This window comes from Pocillopora damicornis, chromosome 11 (assembly GCF_964200805.1).
Source record: "Pocillopora damicornis chromosome 11, jaPocDami1.2, whole genome shotgun sequence".
NCBI classification, from domain to species: Eukaryota; Metazoa; Cnidaria; class Anthozoa; order Scleractinia; family Pocilloporidae; genus Pocillopora; species Pocillopora damicornis.
The window spans coordinates 15,240,513-15,260,458 of NC_142680.1; the positions used below are offsets into that span (position 1 = coordinate 15,240,513).

The following is a 19,946-nucleotide window of genomic DNA, read 5'->3' on the forward strand; positions in this document are numbered from 1 at the left end:
CACAAATTATTTGGAGTTTGGAATTTTTAGACTGCATGCATCACGTTTCCTGAATTTCATCCCAACTTGTGTTTGAATTATTACTTGCGTGATATGATAAATCGGATAACACAACGTTGAAATTAATGGATATCGAGACCTTGATCACTCACAGAGCTTACAATAATTGTAAAATGTTCTTAGTGAAAACTTAGTGCATGCAAACATGTTCTTCAAAGGCCACCCCACAAATATAATCTCTTGTGAATAAAAATCTTTCTTTTTTCTTGAGCTAAAACCTCTTCTAAACATAAACTATATGGTTTCAAAGGAACAAAAACACTGTCATAATAAAACTTAGTGACTATTCATTAAGCGGTATTTGCTTGTGTTACGCCCAAGCTATAACATTATAGACATTTTTTTTGGAAGGATATGAATATTAACACACAAATCCTGTTTGCCTGCCGAAAATTAATTCAAAACCTTCATTTTCTCTCTTAAAAATTCAGAAGTTCATATTGTGGTAAACCCTTTTCGCACCTCTTAAAGAGATTTAAGACTTAACGCTGTTTTAAGAATGTGACTTTTTCCTTGATAAACTGAAGTATTTTGTTCCCTTTGTTGATATTACTTAAAATGAAGCCTAGCGTTCTCTAGAAAGAGAATGATATTATGTTCTTAAATTAATCTTCTTTCTTTGTCTTTTGCTTCGATCGGCATTTTCCAAAGGGCAAACTCACCAGGATTGCGGTGCGTTCGAAATGGAATATCGAATGTCTCCTACCTCAGGACGCAGAAAAACGCGTCGCAATTGCGGTTGAAAAACCACGTGATCTGCGCTATATAAATAGCAAGCCACGAGTCGTATGTTTGAAGAAGACAAACAGAAATCTCTCATGGAGGAAGTGTGATCGACATTATCTGATGACCATGTTTTGGAATCTGCCTTTTCGTGCATCTGTCTATAACAAACTCATCTTTTTGCTTCGAAATTAGCGTGCTCTTTGGTATTCATTTTGAGAGTAAAAAGCACAGCGAAATTTGCTTGACCGTTGGCCGTTAACGTGTGTTGTTCAAAGCGTGCTGTGCACGGGGAAGTCGTGCAATGAATTTCTTTGTCTGCTCTCAAATCAAGGCAATTGGCCTGTTTGTTACGTTATTTGGTAAGTCAATCGATGAATTATCGGTCAGAACTTTGAAGGATTGTGACTGAATTTGCTTTGTTTTTACTTTTGGTTATTAACTAGCGTATGCGACGAGTCAAGACACAGGTACCTTTTCTACGAAACCGAAAGATAAGGAGGTATTTGTCGGAAAGGATGTACAGTTTGATTGGGAATATGTTAAGGAAGACATTCAAGATATCCAATTCGGAGTTGTTATCAAAAATGTTAATGTAGCCATTCTGGTTATGACCGACAACGGAACTAAACAGAACAACCTACACAAGGATGTTGAATGGGTTCGAGACAGAGTTGAGATCGTCCCTGGAAAGCGAGCGAGTTTTAAGATTAGGAATCTTGAGATGGAAGACTCTAGGACTTTCTTTTGTCAAATAAGATATGGAAATCATGGAATAACCGAAAGTGACGAAGTCAAACTGTCTGTTGTCGGTGAGTAGTATGCAAATAATTTTTTCAATACACTGATTCTTAAATTTACGCGCGCGTAATTTGAATTTTGTTTTGATCAGTGTTCCAGAGGTAGTCTTGGAGGATCTTCAAAACAGTTGCAAAGATGTGTAAATTAATTTTGCATTAATGATGGTGCGAATCTCTTTTTTGAATGTGGTAAATATTTTTGGATTTAACTCGTTTCTTTGTTAAAAGAAACCAAATATTGTGCAGGGCGATAATAGTTATAATGTAGCGGCGCGACTCTCGAGATATGAATGATGTCATTTATTATTCTAATGGAGATCAAGCTTGCTTATTAGTTAGTGCCTTCTGGAAAAGGCTAAAAAGAAAGAAACATTTAAGATCAGCAACGTTCGAAAGCTAGTTGGTCAAAATAAAGTCTGAAAATAGTGGGATGTTTATCACTTAGCACCATAATGTTTTGTTTATCCCTTTTTACTCATTGGCGTGCTCTCGGAAAGGAAGGGAAATGCATGGCGTGATAAAAATAGTAAGACGTGATATCGCGTTCGAATTAGCAAGTTGTTAATTGCATAGAACAAGAAAATTTTTATTTGTTTGGAATCTAGCACGTAATCGACTATCCTGTTGATACGTGGATAAATATTTTGAAAATGGATCAGTTTGGACAGGCTCTGAACGTTTGTTCATCAAGGAATTTTATTAGGGAAATTTTTTCATGTTTGCGTGGCTTTCAGTTTGTTCTGACATTCTAGTGCGTTCTAATACAAAATCAACATGAGAATGGGAAGCAGTTGTTCATTTCTGACCTTCGTGAAACGCCTCTAGTTCTGAGTTTGCATTTCCCCGCGCGTCAAAGTTTTTCTTCGAACAAATTTTGACCGCGAACTGTCAACATCGTGTTTTATTTGTGATACATCCAGATAAGGATCACTTTCTTGTTGTTTGCGGTGTCTTCCATACTGAGACCCAACTGTGAAAACGTTTCTCTCTAAAATGTTGTTTTGATTGCTTTTTCTCTTTTTCTTTGGTGAATCGTGGCATGGAAAGAATTCAATTTGATGTTTCATCCGATTTGACACTTAGAGGAGAATCTGCCCTCTGGCCAACTTTTCTTGGCGATATGAGTTCTGTTTATCGTGGTAGTCAGCTATCTCACTTTATCTGCATATTCCTCGTATTTGTAATGTGTTTCTTTTATTTTCTGAAGGCAGGTGTTCAAAACCCACAAATTGACTTAGTCATGAAATTATAATTTTGCACCTTCAATACACATTTTTTTGTAATATCCACTTTTTAGAAATAGGGATGATAGCTTAGCTTCGATTTCTGTTGAAGAAAGGAAAAAATTACGACCATCTTGTTTACAAAAAACCCAAAATTGAAAATTTATAAGTTCAGTGTGAAACTTAAGGATTGTCAGTATAATCATAATTTTTTGTGATGAATATTTATACAAGTTATATGTAATTTTGTTCTCAATAATGGTCAAAGTGCTGCTCTCTTGTGCTATCTCTTTGAACCCATTTTAGGGGAAACGATTTATGGTAGGTAATAATCATTGGAAGAAAAAGTCTTGAATAAAGATTGTTGTTTTGAGTGGAAAGGAATTTTTGAGAATGGTAATATCCAAAATACCATACAATAATAATGAAAATTCTAGCATCTATGAAAAATTACGTGTAACTTCTCTTTTGCCGAGTTGATCAGGCAATAAATATGTGTGGATGTGGAATCAGGGCAATGTATAGAGTAGAATGTTACATGATTGTCTATATATCAGGTGGAATTTTTTTCTTGCTTTTAAGTGCAAAAATATAAATTTCTGTACCTTGTTGGGCTATTATAAAATCTTGATTATTTTGAAAAAATTTTAGAAAAATCCTCATGCAAAACTTTTATTAAGATTACACTGCTGGAAAGAAACATATTTCATTCCAGTGGTTATGATTTAATTTAGTGTATAAAGGATTTTTTTTCCATTATTTTTAGGAAGTGTTTGCTTAAAATAGTTGTTATGATCCTCAAGAAGACATTTAATGAAAAATGTTTGATAATAAATTTAACTAAATGATGATATGTTAAAGAAGATAAATTTTCTTATGGTATGTAATGTGAAATGGGTACAGTGAGTGATGTGGAAGAATTTTTAAAGTGCTAAAAATTGCATTTGGTGTGGAAATTATGAAATTTTGCTTTTAGTCAGCTGTCAATTGTCAAGTCTTCATTAATGATTAAAAACCATTAGATTTTCATTTTCAGATGAGTGAATATGGCAGCAGGTATAAAATATTGATTCATCTAGACCCTGACACCTTTTCTGAGAATTATGAAACACACTTTAACCTTTAAACCCCTGAGAGTGACTAACGTCCAATTCTCTTTACAATATTTCTCCTGAATCACCCATTAAGATCAAGAGAATATCAGAAATGATCACCAACTGAAGAGGCTCTTGATTGTTAAACAAATTCCCCTTGTCAACACCTTAGGAAATATATAGAGAACTGTATGGAGAATATGTATACTGATGTTGACATGTAAAGCATCAATCAATGAAAACATATGCCTCTGGTATCTCTTCTTTTGTAATGAGGCACTGACATTTACAGTACATGTCTATTCAATGACTTAAAATGCAATACTCCTTAAGCTTCTTAGTGAATGATTTTTTCAATTTAGTTGTAAAACTATTGATATGATAATTATTAACTTTGCGAAATATGTGAAATCTTGTTTCTCTATCAAGTTTGAATTTTTTTGCTTGTGATAAAATGTAAAATGATATGTTGATTTTCAGCTTGTTCAGAAATGTTTTCTTTTTTTTTTAATTTTTTTTACCTATAAGTGAGCACTCTCTTTTTTAACTTTTTAACAGCTAAAAACCATAATGGAGAACCTCAGAGTATGCTGCAGAACAGGTCCTCAAGAGATTTTTGTCTCTGCCACTCAAAAGACTGTATTATAAAGATTTTAATACTACCTATCATGTTTTACTTTTTTTAACTGCTAATTTAAAGTGACTGGCATTGAATTTCTCAATGTAGTCTCACCATTGAATCAAACATTAAGGTCATGACAATAGAAAGAATGATTGTTTAAAGGTGCTCTTGAATGTTAAACAAATTCTCCTGGTCAATTCTAAATGAAATGTATGGATTACAGCAAAGAGAATATCAATACTGATATTAGGCTGGGAAGGAACTAGAGACCAAAGATAAACCTACTGATGTTCACTGTTTCAAGATTGTCTTCTTTCACTCCCAATATCTCATTGGTAATTCTCTTTACTGTCTACCATGTAATTCTTGTGCTTTTAGCTTGGAGAATTAGGTATTAGATCAACTTGTAATCCCCCAATTGATATTTTTCTCTATTCTCATCACTTGTCTGCTGGATATTGTATAAATTTTGTTGGGAGAAATTCTGTCTTGGTCACTCATGGGAGGTAAAGGGTGACAGGCTGCTTGAGAAGCTCTCTATGGTGGCCAGTTTACACCAGCTTAGTTGATAAAATGACTCTATCTTTGAAAGATTGTTTCTCTTTGCAATCTCTAAACAAACTCTGTGTCATGACATCATAATTACTTTTTGATAGTGGAGGTAAAAACTAGGAACTTAGCAGTGTTCTTCTTTTCAGACAATAAATGGCAACATTTACTGGCTGTAGTACCTCTTTTTATTACCTAAATTGCTTGAAATTATTTAAAATTTGACAGGAAAAAGGATTGCTCTACTGGCTTGAAAGTTCATATTTCCTGTTGTGTTCAAATTATGGGAGATCACTAACCTACTGTTGTGTACAATCAGCAACGACAAAATTATTTTCCTTAACAATTGAAATACATATCTAACAATGCATATGTACAAAATAGGGAAGCTAGTTGCGTGCTCTTCTCCTTTTAGTCTCTGATTGTGACAATCATTCATGCGCTATTTTTGCCATATTCTAGATCTCTTGATAGATAAGTCTGCCTCTGATGTCAGTAAAGAGTCTTGGTTGAACCACAAGATATCAGTAGTTTGTGCGGTGGAGATTCCGGAGGGCGATACAGCAATGTTCTCGTGGATGCATATCCCATCAAACACAACAGTACCCAAGGGATGGCATGATGACACAGCTAGCAAGAGCTACCTACGAATGGTTACCAAAGAGGATGTTGAGTTTGAGACACTGCAATGCCAAGCCAAGAACAAACACACTGTAAAATACCATGCAGTCAATGTCAAAAAGCTTAGTATGTGTTATTAACCCTGTTACACACAAGATCTTTGTATCAATTCTTCCATCTGTCTACCCTACATTTCTTTGAATTTTAGCTGTGAAAGTTTTGTGTAAAATTAAACAATACCTTGGTATTGATTTTTTCCTTTCTTTGCAAGATCTTTCCGCTTGATACCATATATGATAAGGAGAATTCCCCTCCTATGATAACCTGAATTATTAACCATTTAACACCTAATAGTGACTAACATCTAATTTTTCCTCTCAAATCACCCTTAACTCAAACATTAAAGTCTTGAGAATAAAGGAGAAGAACACTGACTAAAAAATCTCTTGATTGTTGAACAAATTCTCCTTGTCAGAACCTAGGAAATGTCTAGGGAGAAGTATGGAGAATATGCATACTGATGTTACAGTGTAAAGGTTTAAATAATGCATTTTTATTGGGTCTAAATTCTGATCTAATGGGGTCACCATTAACATCATTTTGCCTTTTATCATACGATAAACATTAATCCTGTAACCCCTGAAAGTGACCAGCAACTAATTTCTCCTTACAATATCATCCCAGAATCACATATTGAGGTCATGAGAATGAAGGAAATGATCACCAACTAAAGATACTCTTGATTGTTAAACAAATTCTCTTAGCCAGCACCTTAGGAAATGTATAGAGAACAGTAGAGAGAAAATACATAATGATGATAGGGACTGTAAAGGGTTAACAAATAGATTCCATTTTGCCAAATGTCTAGCTTTTGAGTTGCTTCTAGGTTGTTCAATGGATGTTAGCTGGGAGTCTTAAATTTAGTTTGCTGTTGTCAGTTGATATCAGAGTGGAAATCTCTCTAATTCTCAACTAAATTGTAAGGATACTTTTTGTTACAGCTCCACCATCACCACCAAGAAATCTTAAAACACAAACAGTATTTGATGAAGCAGCAATTTATATCCAACTGAAATGGGATCCCCCATCAACAGATGGTGGCACAGAAATCAAGCGTTATGTTATTCAATATGTGGCTAAAGGTCTCTCATGGAAGTCACCGAACAAAGCTGAAACTACAAGTACTGAATATGGCGGCCTGAGACTTCCAAATGGAAAGTACAATGCTAGAGTCAGGGCCCAGAACAAGGCAGGCTTAGGACCCCCTTCAAATGAAGTGATTATAGATCTTGGTAAGTCTATACTTTTGACCCTATATGGTGTATATCAGGGGTGATTCTGTAAGGAGTAATTTGATGCTGGTCACTCCCAGGGGTCAGAGTTAAAATGTTACATATATATATATATATAATATTTTTAATCTTTGACCCCTGAGTGTGACTAGCATCAAATTACTCCTAACAGAATCATCCCTGAATCACACATTAGGGTCTCAAGAATAAAGGAAGAGGCTCTTGATTTTTAAACAAATTCTCTTCGTCAGCATCTTAGGAAATGTATGGAGAGCAGTATGGAGAATATGCATCCTGATGTTAGGGTGTAAAGGGTTAATTTGCCATTATATGTGACATTACTACAATTGACAACAACTGATAGAGAAAGCAAACAAACAAACAAACAAAGATTAATGGCAAGGGAACCTACATATAATGAAAGCCATATACCTTTTGAGCTTTAAAAGAGATTAACATCTGATTTCTCCAAACAATATCAACCTAAAATCACACATTTAAGTCACAAGAATAGAGACAATGATCACTGACTAAAGTAGCTCTTGATTGTTAATCAAGTTCTCCTTATCAGCACCTTGGGAAATGTATGGATAACAGTATGTAGAATATGTATACTGATGTAAAGGTGTAGAACTCTGTAATGGGCCGTGCTCACCATAGTCTCTGTGACTCAGTGGTAGAGCATCAGAGCATGGAATCCAAAGGTCTGAGGTTTGATTGGTTATAAGAATGTATGGATAACAGTATGTATATAGTGATGTAAAGGTGTAGAAATCTGCAATGGGCCATGCTCATCATAGTCTCTGTGACTCAGTGGTAGAGCATCAGAACACGGAATCCAAAGGTCTGAGGTTTGATTGGTTATAAGAATGTATGGATAACAGTATGTATATAGTGATGTAAAGGTGTAGAAATCTGCAATGGGCCATGCTCATCATAGTCTCTGTGACTCAGTGGTAGAGCATCAGAACACGGAATCCAAAGGTCTGAGGTTTGATTGCTTATTGGAATTAACTCATAATCTTTTCCTTGGTCTATGCTCATGACAAGACAAAAAAAAATCTTTCTCTATTTCTTTACCAAGTTCAAAACTTACCATCTTTCTTATTTTATTTACAAGATTATATCAGTATGACTGTCTTCTTGCTAAACTGTTTCTTTCAGAAGACTTTGAACATTCCCAGCTACCAATTTCTGGCGGCTCTCCCATGCACTTCCCACAGATTGTACTCCTTATGCTCTCTGTTTTGGCGTGGTTCTGCATGGTAGCAAGCAACTGATATATTATGATCGTACATAAACCTACTCCCAGGATCCTAAGTGTATGTTTTATCAATTAAACAAAGAAAATAGGTTAATTATGAAGAACAACTCCCTGAAAAAACTTGTCAGTCAACTCACAATCAACAATTGGCCAACAGTCCACCTGACAGTTGGCCAATTAAGGCTCATTGGACATACTTCATTGTTCAAGAGATTGTAGCCGAAATGTTTTTGTTGAATCTTGTGTGGTATTAAGTCATTTTAATAGTGTTCAGTGTATGCAGAGTAAGATCAACATTTAAAGCATGCATAAAAACCAAGTCAAAGTATTATTTTGGAGGTTAATTGGCAGGCATATTGCTTTAAAATCCATTTAAAACTTTTGTTGATGGCCAATTTGTAACCTGTGGGTAATATCTGTCAGCCAACAGTTGGCTGACAGTTGATAGAGGCTGGAGCGGTGATGTTCTTCATAATCACTTAAAATAGAACAGCACTCAGGTTGTTTACACATATGAACATAAGAGCATAATTATTTGTTAAGAGGACAATTTATACTTGGGTCATGAGATGACCAAAAATGTTCTTCCTCTTCTTATACTTGTAAATACAGAATATGGACAGTGCAAACATCTGTTTTGAATCAGACTGATATGTTTGTTTGGGTCTAGCATAGAGGCACAAATGAGTATCGAATGATGGGTCTCTAATTTCTTTATGCCTGTCTTTTATATGTGTACTTGGAACATTTTAAAATGTTGCATCAAGGTTGAGCAGATCAATGTAGTGCATATTGATTTTAAAGTGTATCTGAGGTTTGGAGAAATGCAAGTCTTAACTTTTGCTGGAATGCATTGAATAAAGCTTTGAGTGAGTTGTGATGTAACTGCTACTTCTCCCTTTGTTTCACAATGGAATACATGCTATTTTGGAAGGAGAATCTAGCTGTCTATCACAAGCAACTCAGAGCTCTTTTCTATGCGGCCATTTACATGTTTTGATTAAAAACTTGTGTGAATGTGATGAAAATTATCCTCTGTATGTGCTAGCTTACTGTGTAAAGCATTCCTTTTATTTCTGTCAGGGATTAACTAGCTACTCTTACTAATTTATTGAGCAAGCAATTTTCAGTGAAATATTAAACTCATAAATCATTTTATGAAACAAGGTGGATTTGTTATTTAAAGAAAGAAATCTTCTAATAGTCACAACTGACTGGCCAGGATATTTAATGTATAAACTGATTTTTTAGAGATTTTTCTTTATTTTGAGAGCTCCCCTACAGTATTATCAGAGGAGTGATAAGCAGTTGGTTCTCTCTCAATGAACCCTTCTTATGCCAAGAAAAAAATTTACTTACATGTAGAGAAAAATCAAAACAACTAGTAGAAACTTTTTGGGCAACTGATGACTTTTTTTTACAGCCCAATCAGTTGTTATAAAGTAAACATACTAATAAGAGTAGTTTCAGAAGCAATTATTGGCTGAATCAGGCAACTTTAACTGTAGTTAAATACTTATTTATTTTTCATGTTTGAAACATTTCCTTGAAATCCCTTTATCCACAATATCACTCATTTTTCATGAAATCAAGAATCTTCCATAACTATTACGCAGTTTGGATTTGTAAATCAGACAAAACTATCAGTGTTTTTGGTACTGGAGGGCAGAAAACCTCTGGAATGCTTTGTGTTTTTAATGTCCGAGAACTATAAAACTAACAGAAAAAATGTCAAATTTCTGGTGACTAAACTGGTCGCGGTTCTTTTCCAAAACATTTCATGACAAGGAAAAAGTTTGTATTTACAAAGTGGTTAGTCATAGGAAGTGTTTGCTTAATTAAGAGGAAGCGTTAACAGTAGCCAAACCAACATCCAAATAGAATGACTTGGAATTCTGATTGATGTGTGAACTTTTCAATAGACTGCTCTGTGCTGGCAGATCTGGTTTACAGAAACTTGTCTTAGATTTGGTTATTGTGTATTTTAATAGATTTATAATAGTTTGATGTAAATTTCATTATTAGTTATATTAATAATTTATTATTTATTGCAATTTTTAAAAATGTTTAGAGAACAAAAGGTAATTAAGATTATTAAGATGAACAGAGAGGGAGTTGTTGTCAAATCCATACTTTTTGTTATATGTTTATATTTATATAAAATGGATGTGTTCTTTGGTACTGCATGTACAATTTTCATTAGCTGTTTGGTAGTTGAATAAATGAATTATCGCCGGGATGCTCTCTGCTTATCATTAGAAAATATAAGTTTTGAGTACTTTAACGTGCTTGAAGGTTGGTTTTTGAAGTAATTTTTGTTACATCTTGAATGTTAAGAAGGAGGAATATCATTACGAAATGAGAGTCCCTGTACTTCTCTTCATCATCAGCTGTTGTGAGAGACACTACTAACTTTGTGTTTTTGCTTTTGTTGTTGTTGTTTTTTTCTGGTGGAGGTCAAAACACGGAAAGGAACCGTTATGTGCTATCTAAATAGAGGGTTCTAAAGCACTATCGAACGTCTTTATCTTTTTCTTGTCCATTGTCGTGTCTACTGAGTGATTTGCGGATAACTTTACTTTTGAAGGGCACCACTTTGGTGCACGTGCTATGGAAGAATTCGGCTGCGCGTGACTATTATAAATATATCCTGTCTTCTGGAATATTATTGTAACGTCAATTATTTTTTTTAGGCAGATTGTTGAACGCTAAGTGCTCGACGAAGATAAGGTTTTCTTGGACGTATGTTTTTGGCGAAGTTCGCTAAGGCTCTCGGATAATTTCCAACTTCAACTCGTTTTCTTGTAGTGTACTTGGAAATCTGGGGATTAAATGGGAAGTCTTTACATCCTCTCTTATGAACAAAGTACTTGACCAGGAAACTTCGATTTGATCAAAATGTGCAATCATTCTTTCTTCCTATCACAAGATTGGCAATTTTGTACTCTTTCTTTCACAAAAGTTTGTGAAAAAAGCCTCTGTTTCTGAGAACAAGTAACTCTTGGTTTCTTAGAAAAAGTAACTCGACAGTAAAAAGAAAGTAGCCTTGGGTAACCAGTCTTTCAGAACACAAATAAGTAAAATGGAAAAAACGCAAGCCACACCCAAAATGTTCTCTCAAAAAAGGGGGATTACATAAGACATTTGCAAAGAGTATTCCTGTCATAAGAGGAAGAGGGAAAGAAATGAAGTAAACTCGTTGGATTTTTCTGTCTCCCCAAAATCAAAACAACGACCAATTAAATTACAAGAAAATAGCACATTTGTGACAAAATCTCGTTGCGAAGTAATCTTGATATTTTACTTATGAGACTTTTTCATGATTAAAAAAAACCGGAAGGAACCATTGAGTAATCGAAGGAAACGCGTGTAACCGAGGATAAGAATGCAAATATTATGAAAGGCTGAGTCTGGTGTCAGGGTTACGCGCATGATCGGAAAGGTGCTTCTTATTAACGTCAGTCATTCGCAATAGGCAAGAGCTATTGGGATGCAGAATTCCCATGTGATATGAGTCACCTTCTCTATTGCGCGTGTACCAACATTTATGTTTAATACGAAGTGGAGTTTCGTTTCCAGATTTGCTGGAAGTCACATGCCAACAGGATAACATAAAAATATTTTGCAGATAAGTGATAAGGAGAAGGCAGCTTTGGGCGTGAGATTTGAAGGGTTTGGCCAAAAAAAAAATGACTAAAAGAATCACGATTTAATTTACAAATTATGCTACTTTTATTTAAAAACACAACATTCGATCAAGCATATAATCGATAATACCTCAAAATGAGTTGATCTAATGGAATAATTCGGTGTAAACATCAGTCATATCTGCATCTCACATTTCTGACCCCGGTTGAAAATTAAAACTAAACAATTTACCATTTCTCGTTTAACTTACTCAAAGGGGTCTGCTCGTTCACGACTAACTTAGATTAGGCATATGATCTCCTTTCTACTCAAATAAGTTAGACTCCCAAGTACCTTTATAAGAAATAACTGACTCACAGAATATTCGATCAAAACTACCAAGTAATCAAGTGATTTAGGTCGCACGCTGAAACAACTACAAGCTGAATAGCTTCGCTACATTCTTTGTTACTGGGAAAAAGTTCCATACAAAGAGAAACCTTTCCAATCGCAATCTACGTTTTCGAAACTACATAAAGATATACATTCTAAAGTTTACTTGAATGGAAAAATTAAACTTAAACTTCCCTTGCCGTTACATATATTTATATGCAATGAAATTATTCATGACAATCTTTTGAAAGGCTTGGCTGACTGTTTCTTTTATGCTTCATTGTTGTCCTTCGCAGTCAATTTCTTCTTTCCTAAAGAAAAACAAACAAAAAAATACTTAAGTTAAAGGTTGCATTTGAAAACTGCTGTCATTATAATCTTCGCTATCATTGTAGCTGACTCGCGCGCGGCCCCACCGGTTCTGCAAATTGTTAATTGCGGTTGAAAACTTTAACTATCATTCTGAGTTTGAAAATGGTCATCTACACAGTATGCCGCTGGTATTTTTCTAGCTAAAAAATTTGGGATTCTCAAAACTATTTATGTCATTGTGTTCAGAGAAGGCACGCGTAAGACATTGGAATGTACACCAACACGTCCTCTCCTCGTTACATTGACCTTACCTGAATCGAAACCAGATTCTGTATGTGACTCAGTGTGTGTCTAGTGACCTTTCGGAAATAAAACTAACCTTTGTTTCTTGACGTCAAATGTCACGTTATCTCCGATCAACATGAACGGAGCCCACTGGGAAACTTTGGGAAAGCCGTTGCTTCTCAGCCATGTCATGGCCTGATGAAGACATTCACTGACACTATCTCCATCAACAAGGTGTCTGTAGAAACGCCTCATAAACTTCTCTGTTGCTTCGTCCTCTATGGCCCACAGTGTCACCAACACTGAACGTACACCGGATGCTAGGAACGCTCGAGCGATTCCAATAACTCCCTCAGCTTTAATTTCTCCACGTCCACTGTGACAACAGCTGAGTACTACCAGTTTGGCTCGCAACTTAACTTGTGATACATCAGAGATCCTCAAAAGGTAGTCCTCCTCCTTGGGAATAGTGTTAGTGGCAAGGCTGGGGGAGAGGGCAATCTCTCCTCTTTCGGCGTTACCGTGGGCAGCAATATGAATCAAACTCACTGAATTCATCGCTTGAAGTACTTCCTGCTTCTTTGCACGCTCTCCCAACAAAGGCTGAACTCCGAGCAGTTCTCCGACCATCTCTGCTTCCTTTCTTGCACAATGCAATGGTACAAATGTCCTTTCACCTCCCATGTAATACACCTTTCCTACCTTGGGGTCACCAACAACTACTGCACCGATCTCGCTGTGAAAATCTGTTGGGCATTCCTGAATGAGCTTAAGAGTCGTCAAGGAAGGGACGATGCGAATCCTGTGAGTCTCCGATATGTATCTACCGTCTGATTTGTCTCTTAAGGCTGAAAATGGGACTCGGTACAAGCTACGCTCGGGTACAATAACGATCTCTGGCTCTGTAAGTAGATCGGCCACTGGAGTGATGATGAGTTTGGAACACAAATTAAGTCTTCTTGTTGTTTCTGGAGTTTCCTCTCCTCGCAAATCTGCTTCGCTCTGGTCGTGAAGTGACATCGGCATGGTTTCACTCAAAGATCGATCTTCGCATTTATGGGCAGGTAAAATTCCAAAGCCGCGGAGATCTTGGTCGAAAAAGCTATTTAAATTGAAAGCTTTCTCCGCTATGAGAGTCTTGTCATCCACTATTTCGGAAGATCGGAATAAAGTGTCTCCGTTACTTTTCAAAACCCACAATCGAACAATTCGATCATAATACGAAATGTACAGGAAAGTACAGTTCTCTTCTTTTCTTGAAATCTCTTCAATCCCGAACCATGATTTGGGATCAGATGAGATGTGATTTTCAGCGGAAAAGTTGAGTGCCATAGATTCTGCCAAGCACCTAGCCCGTGCCAGCTCCTCGACATAAAGTGCTTCTTTAGGATTTGTGGAATGACAAAGCAATCCACTAAGCATCTTGTATGGAAAAAGTCCTCTATGATCTAAAAGAGATACTTGAAACTGCTCGTTTCCGTGCAAGGAATGTCGCAATTTTTCATACTTGGCAATACATTCATGAAGATGAGACTCCGCCTCCTGGAACTTTGATTGCAATACTTTAATGTAAGAGAGTTGAGCTAGGGCTGCAAAATCGCCTCTAATGTCGCCAGTAGCACTAAATATTAAGAGCGCCTTCTCAATGCATTCTACAGCTTTGTTTTGTTTGACACATCGAAGTATCCTTGCTTTTACCAGGTATGCCGTTGCCTCTTGACGTCTGTAACCAATCTCAGTGCTGATAAAAATCTGCTTCTCGTTGTATATTTTGGCCCTTTGGTAATCAAGTAAGTAATAACGAACCTTTCCAAGGATACCATACGCATCCGCTTCTCCTGCTCTGTTACCGGTTTCCATCGCAATAGAGAGTGCTTCCTCCCCATGTTCGTGAGCGTCCCGATATTTTCCAAGCGAAAGAAAGGAACTTCCGAGTCCAAGGAAACAATGCATTGCTTCCTCTCTTTCGCTAATTTCCATGTAGATGGCAAGTGCTTTCTCAAAATATTCTTTAGCCTTCTGATATTCACCAAGTGAATGTAACATCGTTCCTAGGTTTCTGCAAGCGTGTGCTTCTCCCTTCTTGTCTCTAATTTCCATAAAGATGGCAAGTGCTTTCTGACTATATTCTTCAGCCCTCTGATATTCGCCGAGTGAACGTAACACCTCTCCTAGGTTTGTGCGAGCGTCTGCTTCTCTCTTCTTGTCTCTAATTTCCATATAGATGGCAAGTGCTCTCTCAACATATTCTTTAGCCTTCTGATATTCGCCAAGTAAATATAACACCGCTCCTAAGTTTGTGAGAGCGTCTGCTTCTCCCTTCTTGTCTCTAATTTCCATAAAGATGGCAAGTGCTCTCTCAACATATTCTTTAGCCTTCTGATATTCGCCGCGTGAACGTAACACCGCTCCTAGGTTTGTGCGAGCGTGTGCTTCTCCGTTCTTGTCTCTAATTTCCATGAAGATGGCAAGTGCTTTCTCAAGATATTCTTTAGTCTTCTGATATTCACCAAGTGAAGGTAACACCTCTCCTAGGTTTGTGTGAGCGACTGCTTCTCCCTTCTTGTCTCTAATTTCCATGAAGATGGCAAGTGCTTTCTCAAGATATTCTTTAGCCTTCTGATATTCGCCAAGTGATTGCCACACCGCTCCTAGGTTTGTGCGAGCGTCTGCTTCTCCCCTCTTGTCTCTAATTTCCATAAAGATGGCAAGTGCTTTCTCAAGATATTCTTCAGCCTTCTGATATTCACCGAGTAGATATAACACCTCTCCCAGGTTTGTGCGAGCGTCTGCTTCTCCCTTCTTGTCTCTAATTTCCATGTAGATGGCAAGTGTTTTCTCAAAATATTCTTTAGCCTTCTGATATTCACCGAGTGAATATAACACCCCTCCTAGGTTTGTGCGAGCGTCTGCTTCTCTCTTCTTGTCTCTAATTTCCATGTAGATGGCAAGTGCTTTCTCAAAATATTCTTTAGTCTTCTGATATTCGCCGAGTGAACGTAACACCTCTCCCAGGTTTGTGCGAGCGTCTGCTTCTCCCTTCTTGTCTCTAATTTCCATGTAGATGGCAAGTGCTTTCTCAAAATATTCTTTAGCCTTCTGATATTCGCCAAGTGATTGCCACACCACTCCTAGGTTTGTGCGAGCGACTGCTTCTCCCTTCTTGTGTCTAATTTCCATGTAGATGGCAAGTGCTTTCTCAAGATATTCTTTAGCCTTCTGATATTCGCCGAGTGAATGTAACACCGCTCCTAGGTTTGTGCGAGCGTGTGCTTCTCCGTTCTTGTCTCTAATTTCCATAAAGATGGCAAGTGCTTTCTCAAAATATTCTTCAACCTTCTGATATTCACCAAATAGATATAACACCCCTCCCAGGTTTGTGCGAGCGTCTGCTTCTCCCTTCTTGTCTCTAATTTCCATGTAGATGGCAAATGCTTTCTCAAAATATTCTTCAGCCTTCTGATATTCGCCGAGTGAAAATAACAACTCTCCTAGGTTTTTGAGAGCGTCTGCTTCTCCCTTCTTGTCTCTTATTTCCATGTAGATGGCAACTGCTTTCTCAAAATATTCTTCAGCCTTCTGATATTCGCCGAGTGAACGTAACACATCTCCTAGGCTTGTGCGAGCGACTGCTTCTCCCTTCTTGTCTCTAATTTCCATATAGATGGCAAGTGCTTTCTCAAAATATTCTTTAGCCTTCTGATATTCGCCAAGTGAACGTAACACCTTTCCTAGGTTTGTGAGAGCGTCTGCTTCTCCCCTCTTGTCTCTAATCTCCATGAAGATGGCAAGTGCTCTCTCAAGATATTTTTCAGCATTCTGATATTCGCTAAGTGAATATAACACCTCTCCTAGGTTTGCGCGAGCTGCTGCTTCTCCCTTCTTGTCTCTTATTTCCATATAGATCGCAAGTGCTTTCTCAAAATATTCTTTAGCCTTCTGATATTTGCTAAGTGAATATAACACCTCTCCTAGGTTTGCGCGAGCTGCTGCTTCTCCCTTCTTGTCTCTAATTTCCATGTGGATGGCAAGTGCCTTCTCGAAATTCCCTTTTGCCTTTTGATATTGTCTTTGAATTTGGGAAACACGTCCGAGACAAGTGTAGGCTTGGGCTTCCATTTCCCTCTCCCTAATTACCTTTACGATTCTGATTGCTCTCTCGCAAAATTTTTCTGACTCTTCAAGCCGTCCTTGGTCAAAATACATTTTTGCCAGACTTACGCTGAAGAATGCTTCTATCATCGCGTTACCAGTGTCGTGCGATAGTGAAACAGCTATTTCGGCGCATCTTTCACTCCTTGTGTGATCATTGATGTAGAAGTATACCCGAAACATTGACATGAAGATCCTAAGGTGAAGGGATTTTGTAAAATGATCTTCTTTACTGTGAGTTACGTTATTCAGTACCACTAAACATTCGTTGCATAGCTCGATTGCTTTTAAATAGCGTTTAGTGTTTCCAAGGAATAAGGCAACAGCACAAGCTATTTTGATGGTTTTTTCGACTTCTGCTTTGCTGTCCATTATGGTCTTCGAATGTTTAAGAAGAAAGCCGCTGAAATAAAGAAAAGATATATATATATATATATATATATAGTAAGGAAGATGTTCCTTATTTATTTTCTTTTTTCATCTTAGTTAAGCTAAATTTTCTTTATTATTAGACATATAAACATTCAAACTGTATTAAGCGGTCACCCGCGGGGAATGGAAGGATGACCGCGAAATGGAGATTCTACAGATTAGGGGTATCATCAAAAACGATATATAATGCCACTTTATGCCACAACTGGCCACCTAATGTACAGAATCTCACTATGATAATACTTCATTTGATTTTGGGAGAGAAACATGGATTAAAAATTACTTGAAAGATTATTCTTAGTTTTATTTGAGTGGTCCTACTTTCAGTGATCGTTCATTACAAGTGAAAGACATTAAAAACAGGCCGTTGGGACTTGGTAGAGGGTGACCGCGACCGTTTGATAGAGGCGACCGCTAAATAGAGGTGAAAATTACAGTGATTAAAGGGGAAACAATTCGGGATTTTGACAACTGACCGCTTAATATAAGGTGATCGCCAAATGCAGGCCGCTTAATACAGGGTCGACCGTATTCGTAATCATATTATTATGTCCTCATATGCAGTGGCTGATATAGGGGAGGAGTCCTGGGAGCCCGGCCTCCCCCGCCCCCCCTTCCCTTATTTGGAGTAAAAAAAAAAGAAGAATCGCAGAAGGAAGAAAAACCGGCAGGGCAAACGACAATTCTAAAGGTCTGGATCCGCTACTGAGATGGTAAAATCGATTCAATTATAAAAGCAGCAAATTGACTGAGTCGATATTAAATTTTGCAATATATTTACAATATGATACGCGATAAACCTTATTTTAGCATCGGAATTTTTTTTTTTTTGGTATCAGATGTAGGGTAATTTTGCTAAAGGTAGAGAAAGGAAACGTCCACCGTGACAAGGTATAAAACCAGTGGTTTTGCTTATTGTTTGATTTAAATCTGAATTTTAAACTCTTCTCAGGATGGAGCCAAATTTTTTTGCGACAACGTGCTTAACCAGTTCCCGTTTTAAACTTTAAAAGCCATGTTGAAATGTCATCATTACTGATAGCTCGCCCAATGCCTACATTCTATGTAAGCCATTCAAGAAATACAGGAAACTTCAATTTGTGGCGCAGTGCGTTTTATGCAATTTTGTGAATGAATACAGATTATAGTACACTCACTGGTTTTTACAGTGATGACTTTGCTTGAAATAAAACATGGGATCAGATGAAACAGTCACGCTCCTCCGGAAATATCAGACTTAGATTTCTGCTACTGCAACTGCTCTGATGTTTTTTGGGACACCCTAGTACTGTTATCAGTACAATTTGTTGAAAGATGTCGGGGTGAGCTCGGAAAATTAACGTCAACTACCAAAATCTTCGATACATGATTAAAGATGTCGAGTTAACTTTAGAATTTGAGTAGCCTATTTGGTAACCATTCAACTGCTACAACTGCTATTAAAATCAGACAGCACATCTCCTTTCGTGGAGCGACCAATTCCTTTCCAACAAATTAACAGGAGACTTTTGTGTTATGTCAAGATTACAACTCAAGATAGATTTGTTTATTCTCTTGCCTCTTTGTTGCATTTTCGATGAAATTATTCAGGAGAATATTCGCGTCAATCAGTTCTGCTAGCAAGAGGATTATTTTTGATTCTTTGAATCATTTTCTACCAGATAAAAGGTAAAACGCAATGAACGTGCAGTACTAGAATCTGGTCGAAAATTCTCACTTACTGGGTCGTTGTTACTGAAACGATTCGTATTTACAACAGTCTAAGAGGAGTTATAAATAGGCAGTTTAAGGGAATTACCGGCCCAATATTTTTCTGTTATATAATCATAAAATTTGAATGACCGTGTACAGAAAATTATTAATTAGCAATCCTTGAATTCTTCCGAAGCTTTTGGCGCGAATCAATCAAATAACACCAGGAAAGCGAAAGCAAGCGAGCAATAAATGTGTTTATTTTTGAAGACAGAGGAGTGTTATTTTCAGAGTTCTGATCGAGTGACAGACAATGAAAAGAAAATCAATAATCTGAAATACATCTTCTCCCAAACTCTTGAAATAACGCAAACAACCACGATGAGAACTAAAACATTTCATCGATATTCATCAATGGTTAAGCCTCGCGGCATAACATCATTTATTGCCAACAAATATTTCAACGGTGTAGCGGTTTATTTAATAATATTTTTTAAAAGCAGTATTTTTTCCAGTAGTTTTTCTCAGCCATGCGTGACATTTGAGCATTCGATAAAGGTCGTTCGGCTTCTTGCCATGCAAGAATGTTGCGTGACTGACTGATAATAAAAGTTAGCCTCAATTCTTTTGAAACAATACAAAACAAGAATCTCGGCCTTGGAATCGTCTTTGAACTAAGACCCGAGACTTCACACTGCACTGATCATGAATTCGCTTATTAATTGAACATAAACGCGGAACAAACTCATTCAAATCGCTCCTATAATATTTTCGTCGCCTGACACTTATGAGCTTAAATTGTAGT

At 37.0% G+C, this 19,946-nt stretch overlaps 2 protein-coding genes across 3 annotated transcripts; one reads left to right on the plus strand and one right to left on the minus strand.

The window, feature by feature from the left end:
• Positions 1-605: 605 nt before the first annotated feature.
• LOC113674442 (receptor-type tyrosine-protein phosphatase S) lies at positions 606-10,483 on the plus strand. Of its 2 annotated transcripts, none has more exons than XM_089187398.1 (5): positions 606-1,145; positions 1,230-1,595; positions 5,534-5,818; positions 6,694-6,984; positions 8,149-10,483. In XM_089187398.1, the coding sequence occupies exons 1-5, from the start codon at positions 1,088-1,090 to the stop codon at positions 8,262-8,264; spliced, it is 1,116 nt and encodes a 371-aa protein (XP_089043524.1). In that variant the 5' UTR covers positions 606-1,087; the 3' UTR covers positions 8,265-10,483. The 2 variants fall into 2 exon arrangements, with proteins under 2 accessions (XP_089043524.1, XP_089043525.1); XM_089187399.1 differs by having other exon boundaries at positions 714-1,145; positions 8,152-10,483.
• Positions 10,484-12,410: 1,927 nt separating this feature from the next.
• LOC149037760 (tetratricopeptide repeat protein 28-like) lies at positions 12,411-15,488 on the minus strand. The gene is made up of 2 exons (XM_089187375.1): positions 12,960-15,488; positions 12,411-12,579 (listed from the first exon to the last, which is right to left on the minus strand). The coding sequence occupies exons 1-2, from the start codon at positions 15,443-15,445 to the stop codon at positions 12,546-12,548; spliced, it is 2,520 nt and encodes an 839-aa protein (XP_089043501.1). The 5' UTR covers positions 15,446-15,488; the 3' UTR covers positions 12,411-12,545.
• Positions 15,489-19,946: the final 4,458 nt, after the last annotated feature.

Excerpts from the sequence above, each read along its gene's own strand:
- LOC113674442 (XM_089187398.1), top strand. The coding sequence starts at position 1,088 with ATGAATTTCTTTGTCTGCTCTCAAATCAAGGCAATTGGCCTGTTTGTT. Across the intron at positions 1,596-5,533 it reads AGTCAAACTGTCTGTTGTCG|ATCTCTTGATAGATAAGTCT; the intron begins GTGAGTAGTATG and ends GCCATATTCTAG. Across the intron at positions 5,819-6,693 it reads AGTCAATGTCAAAAAGCTTA|CTCCACCATCACCACCAAGA; the intron begins GTATGTGTTATT and ends TTTTTGTTACAG.
- LOC149037760 (XM_089187375.1), bottom strand. The coding sequence starts at position 15,445 with ATGGAAATTAGAGACAAGAAGGGAGAAGCAGTCGCTCACACAAACCTA. Across the intron at positions 12,580-12,959 it reads TTTGACGTCAAGAAACAAAG|GAAAGAAGAAATTGACTGCG; the intron begins GTTAGTTTTATT and ends GTTTTTCTTTAG.